The sequence below is a fragment of the Neolamprologus multifasciatus genome, chromosome 16, assembly GCF_963576455.1.
Source record: "Neolamprologus multifasciatus chromosome 16, fNeoMul1.2, whole genome shotgun sequence".
NCBI classification, from domain to species: Eukaryota; Metazoa; Chordata; class Actinopteri; order Cichliformes; family Cichlidae; genus Neolamprologus; species Neolamprologus multifasciatus.
In genome coordinates, this window is record NC_140454.1 from 25835422 (window position 1) to 25857392 (window position 21971).

At 40.9% G+C, this 21971-nt stretch overlaps 1 protein-coding gene across 3 annotated transcripts in view; it reads left to right on the forward strand.

Moving 5' to 3' along the window:
- The first annotated feature begins 2956 nt into the window (after positions 1–2956).
- clasp1a (cytoplasmic linker associated protein 1a) overlaps positions 2957–21971 on the forward strand; it is an 89135-nt gene continuing 70120 nt past the window's right edge. For all 3 annotated transcript variants that reach the window (XM_085136342.1, XM_085136344.1, XM_085136343.1), the window contains exon 1: positions 2957–3154. In XM_085136342.1, coding sequence (XP_084992468.1) covers positions 2957–3154 — 198 coding nt within the window. The remainder of the gene's footprint in view (positions 3155–21971) is intronic.

The following is a 21971-nucleotide window of genomic DNA, read 5'->3' on the forward strand; positions in this document are numbered from 1 at the left end:
GAATGGATGGATTACAGTCCCCACCTGACCCCCTCACTGTCAGCAGTTTTTATAAAAAAATAACTTTGGTGTATTTGTATAATTCTACCTTAATACTGTGACAAATCTATCCAAATTAAAAGGCTTTTAATTATTTTTCCAGCATTTCTGAGCCCCCATAATTTCATAAGTACAGGAGATACTCAGATTAAACATTTGTACCTCCTTCAAGTGTCAAAATCAAATTTTTTCATCAGCATGATTCCTTCTGATTCCTTAAGCGGGATCTCTGTGATATCCAGGAACAGTAACGAACATTGGTAACCTGGAGGTTTGATCTGTTTACAGATAGTTCAATGGAGGAAATTCCCCCAAAAAGTGTGAGCTGGGTGTCTTACAATCACCAAGTAAAACTAGGCGTTTTCTTCTTACTGCCCATTGTTTTGAGCAGCACTAGAAATGTTCTAATTTAAAAACTTGACATAACGATGATGAGTTAGATTTTAATCTCACTTATAAAAACAAATATTAAGGGAAAATATTCTTTTGCTTTCATTTTCACTCTGAAGCTCTTGTTTTTTCTTGTGTTGTAACTCAAGCGTACCTTTTTCTTTTACAGCGGTGCATTTTGGCCCTTCCCTGAAAGCTCAAACTCATTCGCTGTTTAGTTCTGCTCGAGCTAAGATGAAGCTGAGAGCCACTTTCTTTAGCTGAACCTGTAGATTGACTGTCTGCAGCTGCCTTTGTCTCTCAGGCCTCGGTTATGGCTAATGTGTTGGTCATCGCTCAGCTGAACTGTGATGCCGATGCAGCCCCTCATTTATGCTTGAGGCACACTCAACACACTGCTGTCTGCTGCTTAAAACTAGTCTGCTGCAGTAGTTGGCAAATTGATTTAACACATTATTTACGTTTTAATACCACAGCGATGTTACAGTGCCACCTGTCAAAATCTGCAGCTCACCTGTGTGTGTGTGTGACGTAATGTTGTAAATAGACAAGGGTGAAAGTGAGCAGATGACAGCCGTGCTAACCTACACGTTTCAGTACTCAAATGCAGGAAGGAAAACTGGTTGTAAATCAGCAGGGTCAAATGTCGTATAGCCATGTGACCAGAGCGATGAGTAACGGTGTCCTTCGCTGGCAGTGAGGTCGCTAACCTGCAGGAAAAGAAGGGCTTTTGTGTCAGCTTATCACTTCCCAGTGTGGTCAAATTGAGTGCTCACAGCAGGCCAGGATGACCCTCAGGTCAAGTGATCATCTGAAACTGCCTGCAGCACACAGGCAGAGGTGAGAGTTTGGAAATGATGCCGTTCGAGTATCTTTTTTTAATCGGTGCTTTGTGGAAAAAACAGACCATGGACTCAAACTGACCGGCCAATTTTAGCTGGTAGTGCTGAGCTGCACACACATACATACACTTACACACAGCCTGATTGTCTCATCCTGTCATTTGTTTTAGCTATTTTAACTTCACTTTAAAAGCCGTGAAACAGGCAGACAACCTGCTCTGTTACCGCTGGTCCAATAAACAGAAAGTACTCAACATATTTACGGCACCGTGACGGTCATAGTCCAGCGAGTCTGGCTCGTATCTCTCTTCCTGAGGACATGCAGGTTAAATTTTCACCTGATAGAGGCTATGCAGGAATTCCTTCAAGTTTTATAAAGAGAAGGAGTGGTGTGATAGAGCCGATTGGGAGTGTAGCTCCTGTGTTTGTGTTTTACTGATGGGGGCAGATGTGTGGTTGAGAGCAGATTTTCAGCTATCATGTTATTTTGTTTTTTTGTTTTTAATTCTCTGGAGTCCGATCCATTTCTTTCCTTGTATTCACCCATATCTCATACATAAAGATGTGTATAAATTCAGTAGATTGATAGATAGATATAGATATATATTGCTTTAATTAAGATATCAAAAGAATGTCTAAGATGGATTTTGAATTTTTCACCAATTTATTCATAAATATGTAAAAAGGTTTATTGTTCTATTTTTTCTTTACCCCAGCGCTTGTACGGAGGTTTAAAAACACTACAGAGGATGGGCATTTGAACTAAAAATACTGTTTGGCATTCACTGGGAAGTATTTGGTTGTTACCACCCGGCTCTTGAGGCATAGCATAAAATGGAGGGTGATGGCAAAATTTTTTTAAAAAAGTGGAAGTAATGTCCCTGTAAAGCCAAGCTAGGAGTATATTCATGGCAGAGAAACACTGCTGGCTGCATGAAGCCGGAACCTTTACTTTGAAACCAGCTAAGCCCCAAGATATGATCCATCCACTGGCGGTTAGAGGCAGCAAGCTACAAGGGGGAGGTCATTATCTTAATGATCTGGTCATATGTTGGAAAAGCTAAACATTGTGTGCTTACAGTGTTTTGTTTTTTTGCAGTGGGAGATGTGTTTCTTTTTTTGTTGTTGGACAAATATGTAAATAAATATGTGATCAATAATGGCCTGAAATAACCTTCCTTCGTTCTGTGTTTCCTTGCTCTTGCAGGGCAGCCCCGTTCAGTTTTGGGGACAGGTCATGGAGCTCTAAGCTAGCACTCTCCATCTATCTCCATCTGCTGCCAGAAGCGCCTCTTCCAGCCTGCTGCTGTGGTTTGGCTCCGACTCCTCTAAGAGAAGAAGAGGGAGGAGTAAACTTCCCCCAGCTGTTGTGCAGACACACACATGCTACATTGCTGCCATTCCCCAAGCCCTACTCCATCTATCCTGGGGGCACAGCCATTAACTTGCTAGCAGGCTAGCACTTGGCACAGAAAGAAGGCCTGCCCTGAGGGACCAAACACAAGCAGACTGTACTGTGGCCTCCTCCTTTTGTCCTCATTTTTCAGGTCATACCCACCAAGTGGAACTCCTTTTGTCCAGCTGTCACTCCCGCTGCTCTGAGCAGTGGAGGATTGCTAGCGATCAGTCAATCATACAGCCGGGCAGACTGAGGAAGCCAGAGGGCGTGTTTACCAGACAGCAGAATGATGGAGCCTAGCATGGAAAACTGTCTGGCCCTGGTCCTGCAGAAGGACATGGGCCGAAGGCTGCAGGTTGGCCAGGAGATCATTGATTACATTCTGGACAAGGAAAAGTCCCATGACTTGGAGCAGGACCAGACAGCGCTGGACAAGATGGTTGATGGCATCGCCAGCTCCTGGGTCAACTCCAGCAACTTCAAGGTAAACTAGACTGATGTTTCAGGATGTGTCTGATGTGTCTTCCACACACCCCTCAGAGGATCAAGTAGCTTTATAATTCCTCACAGGTGGCGTAGTTTATTGGTGTAGTAGTGGTTAGTGTTACGGCCCTAGCAAGAAGCCTGTCTGCTTGTTCTTCATGCATGTCTGTAGATTTTCTTGCTGGGTTTCCTGCTTCTGTCTGAAGATACTTATGTGTAGATAATGGGAGATTCTCTGTTGGCTGTAGGTGTGGATATAAGTGCAAGAGGTCTCTCTTTTTTTCTTTTTTAGCCCAAGATGGATAATCTGTGAAGAATGTGGATAGATGGATGGAATGAATTGATTCCCATTCGTTTTTTGTTTCAAGACCTTTTCACACTTAAAAGTCCAACCAGAATATAGGGTAATATATTTGTTTTTAATTCCTATAAATCATTCTCATCTTTGTTGTTTATTTCACTTTAAATAGGAGCAGAAATTCTAAAAATGAGCTCCATGTTTTATTCAGTAAGTCATGAAACCAAGAAGAGAGACCATGAACTCTCCAGCCAAGTGTTTACTGAGCTCAGAGATCAGGTGTGCAGAAGATGAGAAGTTTTCTTATATATTTCAATACAATAAGAATTTTATTTTCATTTTCACCCCCTGCTGGTCATTAGAAAGAGAGAAGATTTGGTTTAGCAGAAGCTACATCCATCTTTAATAAGAAGTCTGTGGGATTAAAGTGAAAAGTGTGAGGACCTGTGAACGTGCCTGCAGACAGACGTTTATCACAGCACTCATGTTTCTCTGCAAAAGAGCTTTTTTTTCCCACAATTAACAGCCCATTTTCCACCCACTCAAACGCTCCTCTTAGAGCCTGTTGTATTTAACAGCGTGCTCAAGGTGTTTTTATTAGGAAATGTCTGCCATAGCTCACAATCAAAGCTGCTCATGTTTGAGATGAAGCGACTTTATGGTTTTATGTAAAAGGCTGAGTCATGTAGGGCCGAATGATAACAGTTTACCTTCCATGAATAACAGATTCAAATCAAAACTATTCCTTTTGTGTAGGAGGTGCACTTCCTTGTTATTGTGAACTCATAGAATCAGCTTTTGTAGTTTGTTTGAGCAGGAATTTTCAGTATTCATCACTGCAGCGCTGCAAGGCAAACTGTTCCTCAGACTAACATTATTGTTTCCCTTGCCCTGTAGTTGGATGGCATTCTTCTCTGATTGACTGGACTTTATTCTGGGAGTTCAATCCAGGGCACAGTTTTATCTGACCCTGAAAAGCGATTCCATCAGCAGCTCATTCTGTGCCCAAACACTGATTGCTTTTCTCTGCCGTGGCTGTAAGAAGACATTGTTTACCAAAGCTCGGGTTTCATGTTGCGATATGCTGCTTTGGCTCTCTGCAGGCCTGAAAATGTCAGAGATATGTGCCTGAACAAAGCTAAGCCTGCCCTCGATGCCCTACATACTGCAGCTCTGCGAGGATGGGGAAGGACTTCACTTGTATTGCTTTTTCTGCAGTCTCATTGGTCCACCGGAGCCTGATGGTGGTTTTTGTGTGCTTCAAATGACCACATCTGGCACTGCGATGGTTGTGCTGGGAGATGTCTGGTGCATGCCTGAGAGAAAGAGTTTGCAGTTTGGGGTTAGGAGTGTTTAATTTGCTGGTTGTAGCTCAGATGGAGGGGCAGATATGAGGAGGCTGCTGCCAAAGTACATTTTTTTGTCCTGTCATGGGTCCAATTTCAGTGTTTCTCATTGCATACTCTGTACTTCAGCAAGCTGCACATGTATTGTGTGATTTGTTTTCATTTTGTCATTAACATTTTACTATTATTTGCACTTGGTTCAAGTTGCTTTTATTGAAAGATGTGCTGAAAGGCAAAATAAGACTTGCAAAACCAAAAGTCAGCACAGTAATGTTTTTTTTTTCTCAGTTATCTTGTTTTAATAATTACAGATACCAAAATTATAACTGAAGTTAAAAGCTGGTTAATTGCACAGCCCTGATTGAGTGTCTTACACTGACTTTTACTCCATGTTGGGCTGCAGCTGGTGATGGTGGTGCTAGTTCTATTCTGGAAATCCTCTGTTAGCTGGAGGATAACTCTATCCAGAGACTGCAGCAGGTGGAGAACCAGGACTACCAGCTGCAGAGCAACATGGAGGAGATGGAGTCTGTTTGAGGGAGGCGTAGCTCTGTTATTTATTGTCACAAAGCATATAGAGTAGATGTGCTGTGGCCACATTCAGAATCTAATTCTGCAGTAAACACTGTGAAACTCTTCAGGAGGCACATAACTTTGCCTGAGAAGTGTATTATGGATAACAGTTAGGTGCTGACTTCCAATTGAACTGCACACAGCTCAGGTAGCTGCCTCACATTTAGCATAGGGAAATGGTTTCCTTGTGTTAATCAGCCACATTAACTGCTGATACATCATATCCCCTGCAGGGGAATAGAAGCTGTATATTAACTTCAAAGTGAAGTGTCATTCAGCTACACCCTCTCTGCTAATCGCCTGTCCCGTCTTTGATGATGTGAGCTGGTGGGTTTTCACTTCAGACACAAACAAAAGCCGATGGCTTTTCTGTCCAGTCTCGTTTCTATGCATTCGTTTGTGTCTTTGTAAAACTGTGATTTAGTTTCAACTAAAGGCTGAAAGCCTAAAGCATCTTCACCACAAAACACCCACCTGTGTTTGCTTTGTGCTGAGGAAGAACTAAGAACTAAGGCAGATCCTGCTCTCAGAGACTGACAAAACACAAGCTTAGACACATTTCACCAACACTTAAAGCTAAGCTGACTGAAACCCCAGAGCAGGGGAGGCAGGGGAGCCATGTGATGGTGCAGACACAACATAAATGGCTGTATCCGTGGATCATCTAAACCACAAGGGAATTTAGTTTGGGGAAAAGGAAAAAAGTAAATTTTCTGCTTGTTTTTTGTACTTACACAAACTTGAGAAATGGCAAAAATGAGAAAAACGTAAAAAATGTCATTGGTGCCTCACTGCCGGCCTGTAAGACAAAGCTGCACAAGAGGTGATCCTGCAAACGTGTCTGCTGCACGGTTGAGCAGCATCACAGGTGACACCAGGCTGTCGTAGCGATGACTTCGAGTCTCATCAACCCAGAAATCGTCACTGCCGTCAGCTTCAGTCCCACTCCCACCTCTGCATGGCAGAACGGAGAGCGAGGCAGAGGAACGGAGGCATGATGGACGGTTACAAACAGGACACCAGCTCGTCTCCTTGAAGCAGGAAGTATGAAAAAGGGATGGTGGGTGGAGGCTGTAGCGCAAATCCCATCCTTGTTTATGGTTTGTTTTCCCCAAAGTTTTATGTTTCTGCTTGTGGCACAAAATCCATCAACAGTAAAAGTGCAGAACATTCATCCTACTGCACAACCTAGACAGGCGCTCCTTGAATTCATAAATTACATTAATTTGCCTCTTTTTTTAATTATAATTTACTAATTTGGTTTTCATCGGAATACTATTCAAAAATGATTGCAGTCCCCTGAAAAAATATCTTTGAAGCATGATAGCTGCCTGAAGTTTTCCAAAAATCATGGTTTTTGTTTATATTTTTGTTTTTGCTTTGTTTTTGTTTTTATAAGAGTCAGGTGCACTTCCTTTATCACACAAGGCAGTGGAAACTAAAACAAACACATCGTAAATGTGATGAGATAAATGTGAAAGAAATAAACTGACGTGCTGATTGATCACAGGGGAACTCTTGAGGATTAGTCTGAATCTTCAGGTGACTGTGACACAGCCACCACATTAAGCATGAATCTATCCGGAGCATGAGGACAATCTCCTCAGTCCGGCCTCCTTGTGATGTCATATCTCTGCCTCCACGCTTCTGTTGAGATGATTCAGCAGCTGAAACCACAGCTGGAAGGATCCTGTTGACCTGGCACACCCAGACACAAAGAAAAGACACACACACGCGCACAAGTAGGATATTTTCTTCAGAAGGTGTCTGTCATCTGCCAGCGTGACTGTTCTTGTTTGAAATTGCAAGTGCATGAATCACAAAGTCACTCAAAGAGTCAGAAAGGCCTGATGTTCATGCATCCTGCACATCACAGTCTGTTATATCCAGAAACAAGAATATACTGGATATGCTGTCAGATAAGATAAGATAAATACTGTACAGGCTGAAAGTCCCCCTGTGAGATTAGGATAAGGAGCACACACTAGTCCTCTGTCTGTGAACTTTTTCGAGTCTTTTGTTTGGTTTGAAAAACAGAGCAGAGTTGCTTTAGAAACAGCTTCATTTTGCTCTAAGAATATTTGTTGAGCCGCCTCGTGCTGTATGCTGTTGGTGACTTTAGCACAGACAGAGAGAGACACTGAACTATAAGTCTCTGGGAGAATTCAGCTGCAGCAAAGATGATGGAAAAAGGGAAACTTGCAGGACCAAAAAAGCTGTTTAAAATCTTGTGTTTTGTGCAAATACGGGAAACTTTTAAAGAAGATATTATTCGATTATCCTGATGATTCTGAGCATGCATCGAGCCGATGGGGATCCCAAGCCTTAAGTTACTTTTTGCTAAATATGTGCGGTATATTGGAATTAAGGCATTTTAAAGTTCCTGAATTTCAGACTCCTGCACCTTGAAACCAGGGAAAACCAGCATTGGCCCAGCTAGACCTTTAATCATAATGTTGATGATCACGCAAGCTGAAAATTCAGCACTTCCTTTGTGGTTCCAGTAATGCATTTTGGTCTTCTGATGATTTACCTGTTTGTCTGAAGAGTCTCTTTCAACACTTTTGCTTTTCAAATTAAGGTGTTTCCAAATAATGATGAGCCATAATAAGAATTCAGGATCAAAATTAGGTCTGAAAATTAAGAATAATTATAACTAAACTGCAAAACTTGAGAGATAAGTTGATGTAAAAATCTGTTCAAAGGACTGTATCCTGCAGAATCATGTGATTCAGCCTCAACGTGCATCTTATCCTGACAGTTAATCCTGCAGAAGTCATATAAAAGATATTTTTATCTACTTTTTAATCTTGCAAGAAATAACAATTTAACTTAATCAGATATTTTTTAAAAAGTATTTATTCTAAATGACCTTTTGTGGATCAGCTTCAGTATCATCAGGGAGCGGATCTTGTTTAATTCCACAACACATTCTGGGAATTGATTAGAAATCTGTTATATTCCCGACTAATATCCTGCCCCTCCACACGGAGTGTTTTCCCCTGATCTTGACCTCACAGCTAACCCTTATCTCATGTTTACTGTCTAAACAAAAGATAAGCGCAGAATAAAAGCACACTGAGTGAGTGAAAGCTGACATTTAGTTAAGACGACTATAAAAGACTGTAAAGCTCTTTCTTGAAACAGCTGCCTGGTATCAGAGGCATCCCCACCAAACCTCCATTTATGGCAAATGAATCCATCACCCTCTCCCCCTTCTACCCCTCTCTCCTTCTCTAACTAAATAGTTTCCACATTAGCTGCCAAGTGATCGGGACACTGCCTGTGTTCAGCTGACATCATGAGTAAAAGCCACAGGATCACAGGAAAACCTGATCTGTGGTTTCAAGAGGACACATTCTCTTCTCTTTGGTTGTTATTGTGTTGTTTAAACAGAGTCAAAGCAAATGCATTTTACTTCCTCGTGATTGATTAGTGGAGGTAGGATCAAAGCAGCACTGACAGGGAAGATGATTTGATGTATGACTTGTATTGTATTTGCTGCGTCGTGAGAAGAAAGGATTTAATTGTTATTTAAAACAGAAATTTGGAGCTTTGTGTTTTCCGAGGAACAAAAATGATTTCAATCAAGGAAGTGTTCCTCTTAAAATACCTTTGTCTTGTGTCACAAAGTACTTGGCAAATGAAACATTTGAACAAGTTCAATGAAGAAAGTTCTTTAATAATTACTTTGTGAGAGTGCTGGGCTGGGTGATTAAATAAACTAGAATTTCAGGTATGCGTTTGGCTTCCAGAAAAAAACAAGATAATTTGGATTAAAAACAAATACTCTTTTGCATTTGTCTTGCTGTTGTTTTTCTCCTTGGAGAAAGCATGCACAAAAATCAGATCCCTCCCAAATACTGTGAACACTTACGTTCCTGTGCATGAACTCCATCTCTGATTTACTCGATCAATAACACATCTCTATGACATCGTTATTTGTGTTTCTGTTTGAATGACAGCAAAGAGTTCACTCACTCACTTTTTCACATGTACACACACCAACGCACTTTTGGATTCGTGGCTAAATCTCTTTATGGATAACTGACCAGGATCATTGAGTGTGTTTACCGGGAAAACTTTCCGACTGAACCGGTTTCAGCTCTGCAGAGAACTTTGGATCCTTTGTAAAATGTTAATATCAGTTTAGTTTGTCAAGATGTGTGCAGAGAGAGCTCAGAGGGGGAAACTGCAAAACAAAAAAGAGACAAAAATGAAGGAAGAGAGTGCGAGCACACAAAACAAATCCTACATTTCTTAAGTGTGAAAGCAAAGGGCAGGTGTTCCTTTATAAGAGCTTTCTGAAATAACCTTTTCATATCTTCATTGATGTTTCTCTGTGGTAAACAGACTTTACCACCATTAAGTACTGTTACAGTGTCACGCTGACCCGTCTTAAATTTTGAGGCTTAACCCAATTACGGCCACACCACTGCAGCAAACATCACATAAAGGACTAATTCTGTCGTTAATCCCAGACTTAAACCGTGTCCTCGGTAACGCTGAACAGAACACTGACGGGCAACACAACACAGCTTTTATTAAAAAAAAGAACAATAATAATAATAAAGGGACCGCAGTTTGAAAAAGTAAGAAATCAGGTATTTAAACTCAAAAAACATCAGCAGGGAAACTGTGAATAACAAAATGATTCTAATAAATCCATGTACAGAATCCACATAATTGTCCTTTTACCTTGATGAACCCTAATAAACCAAACCAGGAATATTCACCATTAATGCCGTCAGGATTAAGGTTACCATTCAACGGTATTAAAGCTGAACCCAGTGCGGTATCCGCTTAATAAACCCAAATCCTTCAGACTGTTTGGAGTTTGGCTTAAAAGCTCTTCAGGTTTTTGTTTGGACAATTCTGAGTAAAAAGAGTTTATCTTCATATGATGTTTTTTTTTTTTTATGAGATATTTTCCACAAACTACAGAAGGGAGAAAACAAAGTTAATGACAACAAATGCTTAGAGCACCATTTGAACCCCTCTCCAACATCCTGAGCCTATCCAATCTTTAAGTGATGATGTGATGAATCCTGCTTCCGGGCCCAAAGTACTCTGCTTTTAATAAGGCTGTTGTGTTTTTAACATGTTTTAATGCTTTGTATCTTGTTCTATTTAATCTCAACAAGCCCCTAAAAACAATCAGTGATCCCTGACAGCTTCTCTCGGTTTTAATTACCACCTTCCTGTCCTTTAGTAGATTATAGAGGCTTTTTTTCCTGTAAAAGTTTTGGTAATTTTGTAATGTCATGGATGACATGAATTTTTCTAATGATGCTTAAATGTTAAACAGATTAGCTACTGTGAATAAATAAGCTTATTCTAATGGGGTCAGGTGTCAGGCTAGTAGATGGAGGGATGGACCTTCTAATGTTCTGAAGCACTAAGCATCCTTTTCATGTGTTCGTTACTCATCAGTTTAGTTATCATGTCTGCAGTCCTGTTTTTAGCCCTGTGAAACCCGCCTCCCCTCTTATCTAAACGAATCGCACAGTGTTGGAGACGTTCCTTTTGTGCACCACTGTACCGTCCCCAGCAGCTGTAAATTGCCTTTCTCCTGGTTCCCACCCCTCTGCCAGTAAAACTCTGTCCTGTGGGGTGGGTGGGGGGGGGGGGGGCTACCTCTGTAGCCCAGATGTAATCTGCTCTCTTCTTTAATCTGCTCAGCTTGAGGATTTTTTTTCCCTTTTTTCTCTCACATAAGCTAACGTTTCCATGTGTGATTCAACCCCCCAGTTTGTGAAAGACAGTCTGATTTCACCCTGCTGCTGTCTTGCTGAATCCTCCCCGATGTAAATTGAATTTGAAATTTTGTCCAGTAAACAATTAGTTGGCAGTTAATGAGCACAACAGTCTGGCAGATAGACATAGAAGAGACTACTGAGTCAGCTCAGCCTGGGTTGGTTAGCCTTTGTCATTATAACATACACAGAGTCTTATCAGCAGCACAGCAGCCTGAGGATTCATCCCTCAGAGTTTGTCCCTGCAAGTGTGTTTAAGTTGCTCAGTTGTATTGCTGTTAGGACTGCCACAAACGATTATTTTGATAGTCGACTAGTCATTCATTTCATTATTTTTGTGATTAGTCGACTAATCAGATCATGCATCCATTGAACGTAAAACATACAGCTTATTGCACCAGCACGCATCTGCTCTTATATAACTATCATTAGCTTACAGCTTGAAGAAAAGTATGTGCTAACTAAAAATAAAGACAAGATGATAGTTTATTAAACTTTTAATGAAATTTGCAGATTGTCTCAGTGGAGTTTAATAAATAAACTCAGCCGTCTGCTCCTTGCTATCTAAAATACAACAAGACATTGGAATAAATTCTACCATCTCACACTTCTGTTTAATCAGTTTTCTGTTTGACATTTATTCAGCCAGTTGAAAACTATAACTTAATCTCAGCCAAACTGATTTACTCAGGAACAAATAAAATACTGAAAAAAGGCAAACAAGAATTTTTTTAAGTTATCTAAGTGACTTAGTGGTGAAAGACCAAGTCGGGTCTGAAAACGATGCGCCAGGAGTTCACTGTTCTCACTTTAGTGAGCTTGAACCCCCGGCTAGCTATCGAGCTGGTGAGTAACAGACATGTCCGGAAATTCTTTTGCAAATATGAGATGTCTTAATAAACTGAGCAGATATTTGAAGTTTGCGCAGCTACATTCTCGCCTGAAAATATCTGAAAAGTTTATTTTGTGACCCAGAAAGAGTAATATTAAAACGTAGCAGGCACCATTGTTGGAAACTGGAATTGGCAGGGCCGCGCTATGAATTCTGGGTTAGTTGGACCACGAAGGATACACCCGACCCATCCTTGAAAATATGGGGAAAAGGAGGATGCATTTGTCGGCCGTATTTGGAGCAGTCTACGAATTTTGGACAGCCTTCGTCGCGTCGCTGTTACGTAATTGGCCTACAAGTGCGGCCTCCGAAGGATGCGGCCCATGAATTTGGACACAGCTACGATACCGGAGACTGCTTCTTCTTCTTTGGCGTTTAATGGCAGCTGGCATCCTTATAGACGCATTGCTGCCATCTTCTGTTTCACTCCGTTATTACACTCTTAAATCCTACTACTTATTCCTGCGTCTTTCAGGATCTTACAAAGCCTCAACTGACTCGTTGACTATTAAATTAATCGTCGACGATTTTGATGGTCGACGTAATCGTGACTAGTCGACTAATCGTGGCAGCTCTAATTGCTGTGAGTAGTTTAAAAAGGTGCTTTGTATGACCCAAAGTTTGCTGAAGCTGTTTTCACACACGCTCTGCATTTCTGAGCTTTTCTAACCTGATAGAAGCAAACACAGTTCAACAGATTAATTCAGATCAGTCGGTCTCCTGAGTAAAGAAACAGTGTGGCTTTAGATGTAAACGACATCCAGGCGGCTGCCTCACCTAAAGCACCCCCGAGTATTTGCAGTACTGAGAACACATCGATCTCACTAACTTTAGCTGGGGAAAAAATGAAAACAGTTTTTCATATCAGACTGTAAACATGTTCACTTTTGCTGTTTTCAGACATTTTAACATGGAAGTCTATGGAACTGATTCAGCAGAAGCTTGAGCCTCATGAGGACATTAGAGGAACTGCACCTTTTTGTGCTACAGCTTCATTTTATGACCTCGGGGGTTGCTGCTCGTTTCCATCACTCTCAGCTCTCTTTAACTATTTTAAACTTCTCTGACATCAGGACTCTTTTTGTTCCCACTCCGGTTCTTCCACAACCCTACTCAAAAAAATAAAGCCATCAACCATGGCTACTAGGTGAGCCTTTATTCTCCCAGAGGTTTAAACCCAGTTACTGACATTACTGCTCAGTACCAAAAAAAAAAAAACCAGTGACTAAAAAAACTTGCACACTGTATTGCTAAAAAGTTAAGAGAACAATAAAATAATCTTAAAAAATGAAACTAAATGTGTGCTGGGTAGTTTGTTCATTGGCTAATCAAACCAGTGTAGGTCAACAAATAGTCTGATGGTGACATCTGAGAGAAAGAAGGCTCAGCAAAATTAAATAAAACAAGGAAGTAAACCACTTAAAGGTTGATGAGAGCCTTGCAGTAATGCAGCCATCTTACTTTGTCTTCCAAAAATTATCAGGTGGCATCGTGCTGAGTGCGCAGTCACACCTGAGGCCGTGCAGATAAAGCACTCACTGAGCCAGCCACCTTAACCACGTCGTCCTCCTTCCTAGGAGGAAGTTGGAGTGTGTTAAAGCTGTAAGAAAAGAGGCCTTCTCTATGTTTGTTCCTCATAATCTATCCTTCAGGCACTGATCAGCTGAACGTCAATGAGTTTGTTTCAGCTGAAACACTGACATATTCAAAGTGGTTCTTTATGTTCCTAAAACTGGAATAAACCTGGTTTCGTACGTCTGACTTACAGTCTGTTTTATAATGATCTTTGTATATTTTCAAACGTACACGTGAAGCAGATTTATAGTAGAAGCCGGAGAGGAAAAACATGTCTGAGAGAGATTCAAAGAAGAAATGAATAAGAAATATGTTCCCATTTGTTTATGTGGCTTCATAAAAAGTGGGCCATAACAGAAGAAGTTTGAGAACCGCTGCCTTAAACTCAAACTCAGGTAGCAGCTGAATGCAGCTCTTTTCCACTAGTACCTACTCTGGTCGGCTCGGCACGCCTCAACTCGTTTTCTTTGGTTTTCCTTTAGGCTGTAATATGTGGTACCAGTTACCTTTTTCTAGTACCTACTTTGCAGCTGTTCCAGACAATCTGAGGTGATCTGAGCCACCGACTGGTGTCACTCGTCACTCGATGAGTCATGAAAGCGCCTGCCATTTTTGAAACCCAGCAATGGGGAAACTGGCTACACAAAAGACAGCATGTGGCCACGAGTCTGACAAATACCCATACACAGCAGCAGGTATACCATCGTCTCAAGTCCTCCTTTGTTGTGACATTTGCGTCGCATGCAAATGATGTCACAGGATGTTTGGCTGTGTTGCTATAACGACTCCATGCGCCTAAGTGGTACTTGATTGAAATGGGAAAAAACCAAAACCAAGTTGAGCCAAGTAGGTACCAGAGGAAAAGGCTTATTATCTGACTACAGTTCTGAACCTGAACTGTGGTCAGCTGTGGCTTGAGTAACAACATTCAGGCCCTTAAGGCTGCCTCCTCCCACACTCCACGTTCACACGTTATTTCATAAAGCGGTCAGCGGGTGCGGACTGTGATGTTGTACCTGCAGTTTGCTGTCCATTGTAACGTTGTGACTCTAGTGTTGCAGTGCAGCACGTGGCAGAAAATATCTCAGCCTCTGCTTCAGGACTTGCATCATGATCGGTGCAGCAGTCAGTCAGAGGAGACGCCCTTCAGTAAGGTGAAAGTCAGCTCTTTGATCTGTGTATTACCTTAGACTGGGCTGAAGTATTTGGAAGTGGAACAACATACCAGAGTTTGAAAGTTCATCAGGCAAAGCATCACCTTAAAGAAAACCCGAGCAGCACAGATCTGCAGTCCTGAGTCATCTCAACGCAGCGTCTGATTGCCCAACAGCATTTTCAGAGGGTGTTTCTGAGTTCTTCATGCACTGAAACATTTTTGGAACCAGCATAAAAAAAAATCTGAATAAATTAACGAACACTGCCTCATTGCCTTTACTATATGCTAATAAAATGTGCTTCAGTGTAAACGTATCCCCACCAGAGGCTCATTTAGAGTCATAAAACGCTGAACTCTATCACGGAACTCCTTTTTTGACACTTTTTCTTAACTGAACCCACGAACCAGTGGGTGAGGGCCTGTGTCCACAAAGGTTGATTGATTAGTTAACTCAATTTCAAGGTTAACTTCTACGCTAATGTAACTCACTGTTAATGTTGGGAAGGTGAAGAGGGGTACTGAAACACTGAGAGCATCTGTGGTACTTGGAAAGAATCCAGATGTTTGTTGAATTGATGTAAAAGCAGTAATTTGTGCTACATGTAAATAACAAGTTTCGGCCGCTGTGCTGCTTTCAACAGCCTGGTTTTAACAGTGTTTGCTTCCTTCGATCTGCTCGACTCTGTCCAACATCTGTATCTGGTTATCAGTTAGGCCATTTGTTCTGCTGAGTCAGCCTAGCCTAGGAAGGAAGCCACAGATGCTTCGTCATGCTGTGATATGGACGGAAAACCCAGAAAAACCTCTACAGCTGAGGCAGAGGAAAGCCAGAGAAATGCTTTTAATGAAGTGATGCATCAAATCTTAAATAAAGTCATTGTATGGTCAAGTTATGTCAGCTTGCCACCCTGTTTTTCTGTGTTATGATGACATTGCACACATTTTACAAGATTACAGAGCAGGTCAGCTTAATAACAGACTTTTAATGTCACTGAAATTTTTCCCTCAGTGATTAAACAACGTAGGTCATCATATTCACTGTGGATATTTTCCTACTTTCTCTAGTGTTTAACTGTTTGGACCATACTGTTGTGACGTGAGGACCATAGGGGTGTTTGTAATAATCTTGCTCGATGCTGTCAGACATCAGGAAAAGGATGAGGAGGGTTATTTTGAGGGGTTATACACAGCCCAGGCAGTAGCAGACGCCACCTTCTGGCAGGATTTGAGATGTCTGTATAGATCTGGTCCCACTTTATGATGTCATCCATGTGCTACTGTTAAGCTAGTCGCTGAAGGTGTTGTTTGCTCGTAGTCTGAATTCTAAGTTAAAAAAATGTTTTAAATTTTTTGGGAACATTTTTTTTCCAACAAAACTTTTAATGCAGCCACTGTGATTATGATTCTTTTTTTTTTTAAGTTTTTAATGGTATTTTACCTATAGTGCCCTTCTTTATACCTACCTTCGGCTGGCCTCAGTCCAGAGAGCAGCAGAAATGTAGAGATATACCATGCTAGGTCACGTGAAGGTTGAAGCAGTCGAGTTCACCTTCAGGTGAGTGGATTACGAGTGTGCGGTTGCTATGAGCGGTAAATAATAAACTCAGATTAACATTTGTTGCCTCAGGTAATTCCCTGGAAACCTGCATGTACCAAATACACTCGCTTACAGCAAACATTGTTTCTTATTTTTCTTAAATTTCCTGCACAGTAATCTACCTGTTGATGGACTAACGTGGAGAAGCAGCACCATCATCAGCTGCTTTGGCTCCAGAAGAAGAAATGTCGCACTCCGAGAGAACAATAAAGTGGAATACACGTAATCAGTTTAACTGAATTATTCATTAGTAACATTTCTCTGCTCTCCTTGTCTCTGAATGCGGTTCAATAATACATGGAGCTATATTTGGGGCTTGGCAGTCCTGTTAAAGTCAGTGTCATAGTACTGCCATGGATATAATCTGCATTTACATTAATATAAAAGTACTGCACTGCTGTGATTTGGCTTGTGCTGAATGATTAATATGAACAACACACATCTGCTCTGTTGGATTTCACTGTTGTGCATCTTCTTTATATTCATGTAACAGAATCCATGATATTCATATGAGTGCTCAGGTGAATGCTCTAACCATCCATAATAAGACTGCTTGTTCATAATGTTGCTAAACACCGTTCTTTAAGACTCTATGAATAATGACCTGAAGATATAAGTATTGATTGTGTTTATCACCAGTATTGGTAAATTTCTATGTTACAGCAGCCAAAACTTCTAAGAAAATATCTTCAGTAAAGTAGAATAAATGTGTAACTTATTAAGGTAAAAATCCAAAACTACAAAACCAGTAGGTTAAATAGAAAAAATAAAACACGTTAAATGAGCTGAGAAAGTAAAAAGCTAAATAAAATACATACAATAAAGTGGATTCATAAGGTAAAATATTTAATATCTATGTCTTTAGTAGAGCACACAAAATAAATAAAATCATTAAAAATAAGTAAATAAGTAACTGCAGCCTGAGAATAAGCACCATAACACTGGAGAATGAAAACAATTACACTTTTTGAAGATTAAAAAAAAAAAGTTTAATTTATGGATGTGCAGATCCAAACTTGCAGTTCCAGTGCAAGAGCTCCAATTAATAAACTTTAATGTAGTTCCATCTGATGATTGTATTAAATGTAGACAGATATGTGCAGATGCTGTTGGCCTGTTGTCCCTCTGTTTCCACAGTGGGCCTTTGTGGTTGTGATTTAACTTTGATCAGTCCAAACTGCAGCCCTGTGTTGTTGCGTGCCTGCAGCCTCACGGCGACACACTGAGTCAGCTCTTTGAGTTCTGACAGTTCGCTGCCTCTGCTGGTAGAGTCCTCCTCTGTCCTGCTTGGCAGGTGTCACAGCATTTTATGGATGACACTAACTTTGTGTTAGAGGTTTAAATATTTCATTTCAGGCCCAGAATACACAGCAAAGTGCAACCAAAACTCAGTTAATTTGTTATTTATCCTGTTTGTAGATTTATTCAGCTATTATGTAAATGTGAAATTAGCAGTTTCATATTAAAGCATTTCTTTTATTTTCTGTCATATATATCTGCTGTTTCCCAACTCTTTCATATGTCATAGGGGTCATAGAGAGGGGATCACCCTTTTGTGGTCATCTCTCATCCACCCACTTGCTACATAGGATGGACTGAGGCCAAGTATCAGATAAAGAAGGATTATTGTGAACTGCGAATTATGCAAAGCTACTCTTGTGGAGTCCAAGAATCGAAATGATGAGCTTTTTGATCTCATCACTAAACAAGTTGGAGTTAGCAGGAAAAATATCTCCGCCCACACCCAGCCAAGTTAGTGTGTCTGTCTGCTCGTATTCCAGCTCTTCAAGGAGGAAATTGAGCTCCTTTTCACACAGCCTTCCATCAAGTGTCGTTAAAACTAGCGCAGTTAATGAGCTAGAAACGTTTTGATGCTGACTAACGCCGTGTGCCAAGACATCAGCTCATTTTCCACCTGATGAGTTTTCTTCTGTTTGGCCTCCAGCTCGCTCCTCTCTTTCTTCTGAGAAACAGCGCCGAGCTGCAGCTCCACTGTTTGTTTATTCCTGATATCACATGCAGCCGATCGGAGAACCGTGATTGGCTGAGGTGTGTGTCAAACTGGGTTTCTTTTTTTGGTTTCTTTTTAGGCAAAACTCCGCTCTGTCTCTACTCGTGTTTGACGTCTGTTTTGGTATTTGACTATGTGTGTATTAAACACGTTTAAGAGAGTATAGCACAAGTAGATTGTGTGAAATTTTGGACCTAAAAGCTTTGTCCAAACACTTTTTAAAACTAGAAAAACTTGCAATGGAGTAACTTTGTACTAACAGATGGACCAAGAAATCTAAGCTCCAGTTTTAGTGAGTGAAATTGTGGATTTTATTTATTTTATTTTATTTAATTAAGGTTAGCTTATAAATTCTAATTCTAAGAGATAAGATACATGCCTTATCTGTGTGTGTTTAGTCCCATCCTTCTTTCAGTTTACTTCCTGCTGTATTTTGTGTGTTGTTTTTATTGCCCTTTTTCCTTCAAAGTTGGTTATTAAAATCTCGAGATTTGTTTTCTATGTATGGATGAATAGAGCCAGTCATTAGTGGAGGAATTGCGTTATATTGAACAGTGTTGTGGAGCCTTCAGGGGCTGCAGCATTCAGTAAACATTTATTGTAACAACACCATCAAAATTATTTAACCTAACGTTAGCAGTGAATTTGCAGTCTGTGAAATGTTGGCTTCAAAAACAAGGACACAGGTGCTCAACCTTGCTTTTATAAAGGAATCTATGCAGGATATAACCAGCTGCCAGAGACAGATCTCACAATGTAAGAGACATCATCGCATGTGAGTTGCATTCTTTGGTTCAAATAAATTAGATGATTCTTATTTGCAAAGCTTCACCAATCTAGCAGAGAGGGTTTGCAGTGCAAATCGGTCAACAATTGTTTGGCACCAGGTTGCCTCCCACCTAGCAACATGTGCAATCAAACCCTCTGGACAACCAATTTTTCACTAAAACTACTTGCAGTTGTTCACCAAATGCAAGACGATTCAGTGCAATCACTGGCAAACCAATGTTTTTCCTATTTGCAAAGAAGTTGCTGTTTTATTTTTACTTTAATGTGTCTAATCTATAACCTTGAGTTTTGCCTGCGGGTGATTTTTAGCATATACAAATGATAAAACTGTTTTCAATTTTCATTTGATTGCTATTATATTTAAATAAGGTTCAGACATTTTGGCCTTATAACCCCATTAAAGAAATAAAGGACACAGATTTTTGTTCTCAGTGTCTATTACATAAATTTGCTGATCATGATTTAAGGAGGTTTAAACAGACGTGATCATTTGTAGCAAAAAGCTCTGACACTTCTTTGGAGGCCAAACACTATTACTGCTGTTTCTGTTGTTATTTTTCCCTGTAATTAGTGGCTCCACTCTTTCACGTAAAGCATAAAGCATGTTTGAACTTGAGCGAAGCATGTATTAGTGCAGTGGTTCCCAAACTTTTTTTGCTGGGCCCCCCTTGTTTTACAAGAAAAAATGTTCGCGCCCCCCTTCGCACGAACACATCCTCCCACCACACACACCCATATTTTGCTCCATTGCGGTTTATTTCACACCTCAAACATTTAGTAAACAGTTAAGCAAATACAAGTAATCTGCAATAAATTACTGGTAGTAAGAAAATAAACTACTCTTTTACGCTACGTCCACACCTACACGGGTATTTTGAAAACGCAGCTGTTTCGTCCACACGTAAACGGCGTTTCGAATCACTGAGAACAGAGATTTTTTAAAACTCCTTTTTTGCGTTTACGTGTGGACGAGGAATACAGAGTTCGTCATGCAACGTCAAAGGTATGTGCCTTTTTTTACGTCACGCTGTGTGCACGTTATTGTTTACATGAGATGAATTGCAGAATGGCAGATAGAGACGAAATACTGTTAATCTGACTATCTGCAGGTTTTACACGCTTACGCAGTTACTGTCCCTCCATTTAGAAAGGCAGAGGCGTCACGGTGTAATTATTTTACATGTAGTTGTTTTTTTCCTGTGTAATAATATTCAACATTGCTTATCAATACATTTTTCAAAAAATCCCTCTGCAAAATGGGTTCAAAAAACATAAACAACTGTTGGATGCTGTTTGTCCGTGATTTGAACCGGGGGAACAAATTGTGGCAGGATCATCCTGATATTATTTGTATCCTGCTGTAACTTTACTGTATAAAGAGCTAACATCTCCAAAATGTCAGGAGTAGTTAGTCATTACAACAAGTGTTTGTGAACTACAAATCAAGAATGTGGGATACTGTTTGTCCATGATTTAAACAGCCCAGCGCTGCTCCCAACGAAGGGAAAACCAATCCTGCAGGGAGACCTACCTCTGCACTTGTGCAGGTGAAACCAAAGGGAAGATATGCTTCACCATATTTTCTAGTCTTTGGCTTAGAATGAAGTTGGTTTGGAAACATATTCAGCTATGCTTCATCTCCTGCTTTGCGTTTGTGTGGGCGCCCGTGCTAGCAGTGTCCAAGCGTTGTTTTTTTGTTTTTTTCCCTTTTCATGCCGCGCCCCCCCTGCAATGGCTCTGCGCCCCCCCTAGGGGGCGGGCCCCACACTTTGGAAACGTCTGTATTAGTGTCAGTGGCAGTATGTCCGGAGGAGGATGCTCCCATTTCAGTGTTTTCACTGCAGCAATTCGAGCATGACGCGCCATATCAGGAGGAAGTGAACCGTGAAAGAGCGTTGTGCCTGTGCGCCTTTAATTGTGCTCTGTATTACAAGTGCTGTTGGCTCTCGGCTGTAATAAGAGTTTACTGCACAGCTCCATCATCCAGTTGCCACCCTGCCCGGAGTCCTGAGCTCTGCTGAGTGCCGCTGAGTCACTGCTGGCTAATCACCGCAAACTCCAAATGGTGGCATAGCATCATAGTTAATCACTCCGACTCTGTCACTGTATCTGGTGCATGTTGGAAATTGTTTAGATGAGTCTGGCTCCGCCTGTATGAGCCTGTGGTTGAACTGGGACACTCCCAGTCTGCATGTGTGGAATAATATGCAGGCGACCTATTGTCTTAATTTCCATCTAAATATTTTTTTATTCTTGGAGTCCTCTAGAGCAGCTTTGCATGATTTTTGAACTTTGCACAGTTCAAAATGATTATTCGTGTGGGTGGGGCTTTTCCCCAGTGACATCATACAGATCCAAGAGTAGAAAAAAATGACAAATTCCCAGTGATTCTCCTCTGGTTCACGGTCCTTTATGACTTCAATGAAAACAGTCTCCAGAATATCATATTTTATTCAGTGAGACCTGAAACTAGCGACTGAGTCAGGAAGGTGTTCCCTAAGATCAGAAATGTTAGCAGTGAATTTCTATATAGCCAAACTTCCTTTTGCAACAAAGAAATTGCCCCCTGTTGGACATTAGGAGGAATGCAGGTTTAAAGCTTAATCTTAATCTGGGGGCAGGGATAGCTCAGTAGGTAGAGTGGTGGTTGGGGGTTCAAATTCACTGAACGGCTACCCTGAAGTACCCCTGAGCAAGGTATCGTCCCTACACACTGCTCCCCGGGTGCCCAGTGGCTGCCCACTGCTTCACTAAGTATACATTATTATTATTTTAAGCCTATTAGCTACTTCCATCTTTTATATACAGACTGTCATTACTAATAA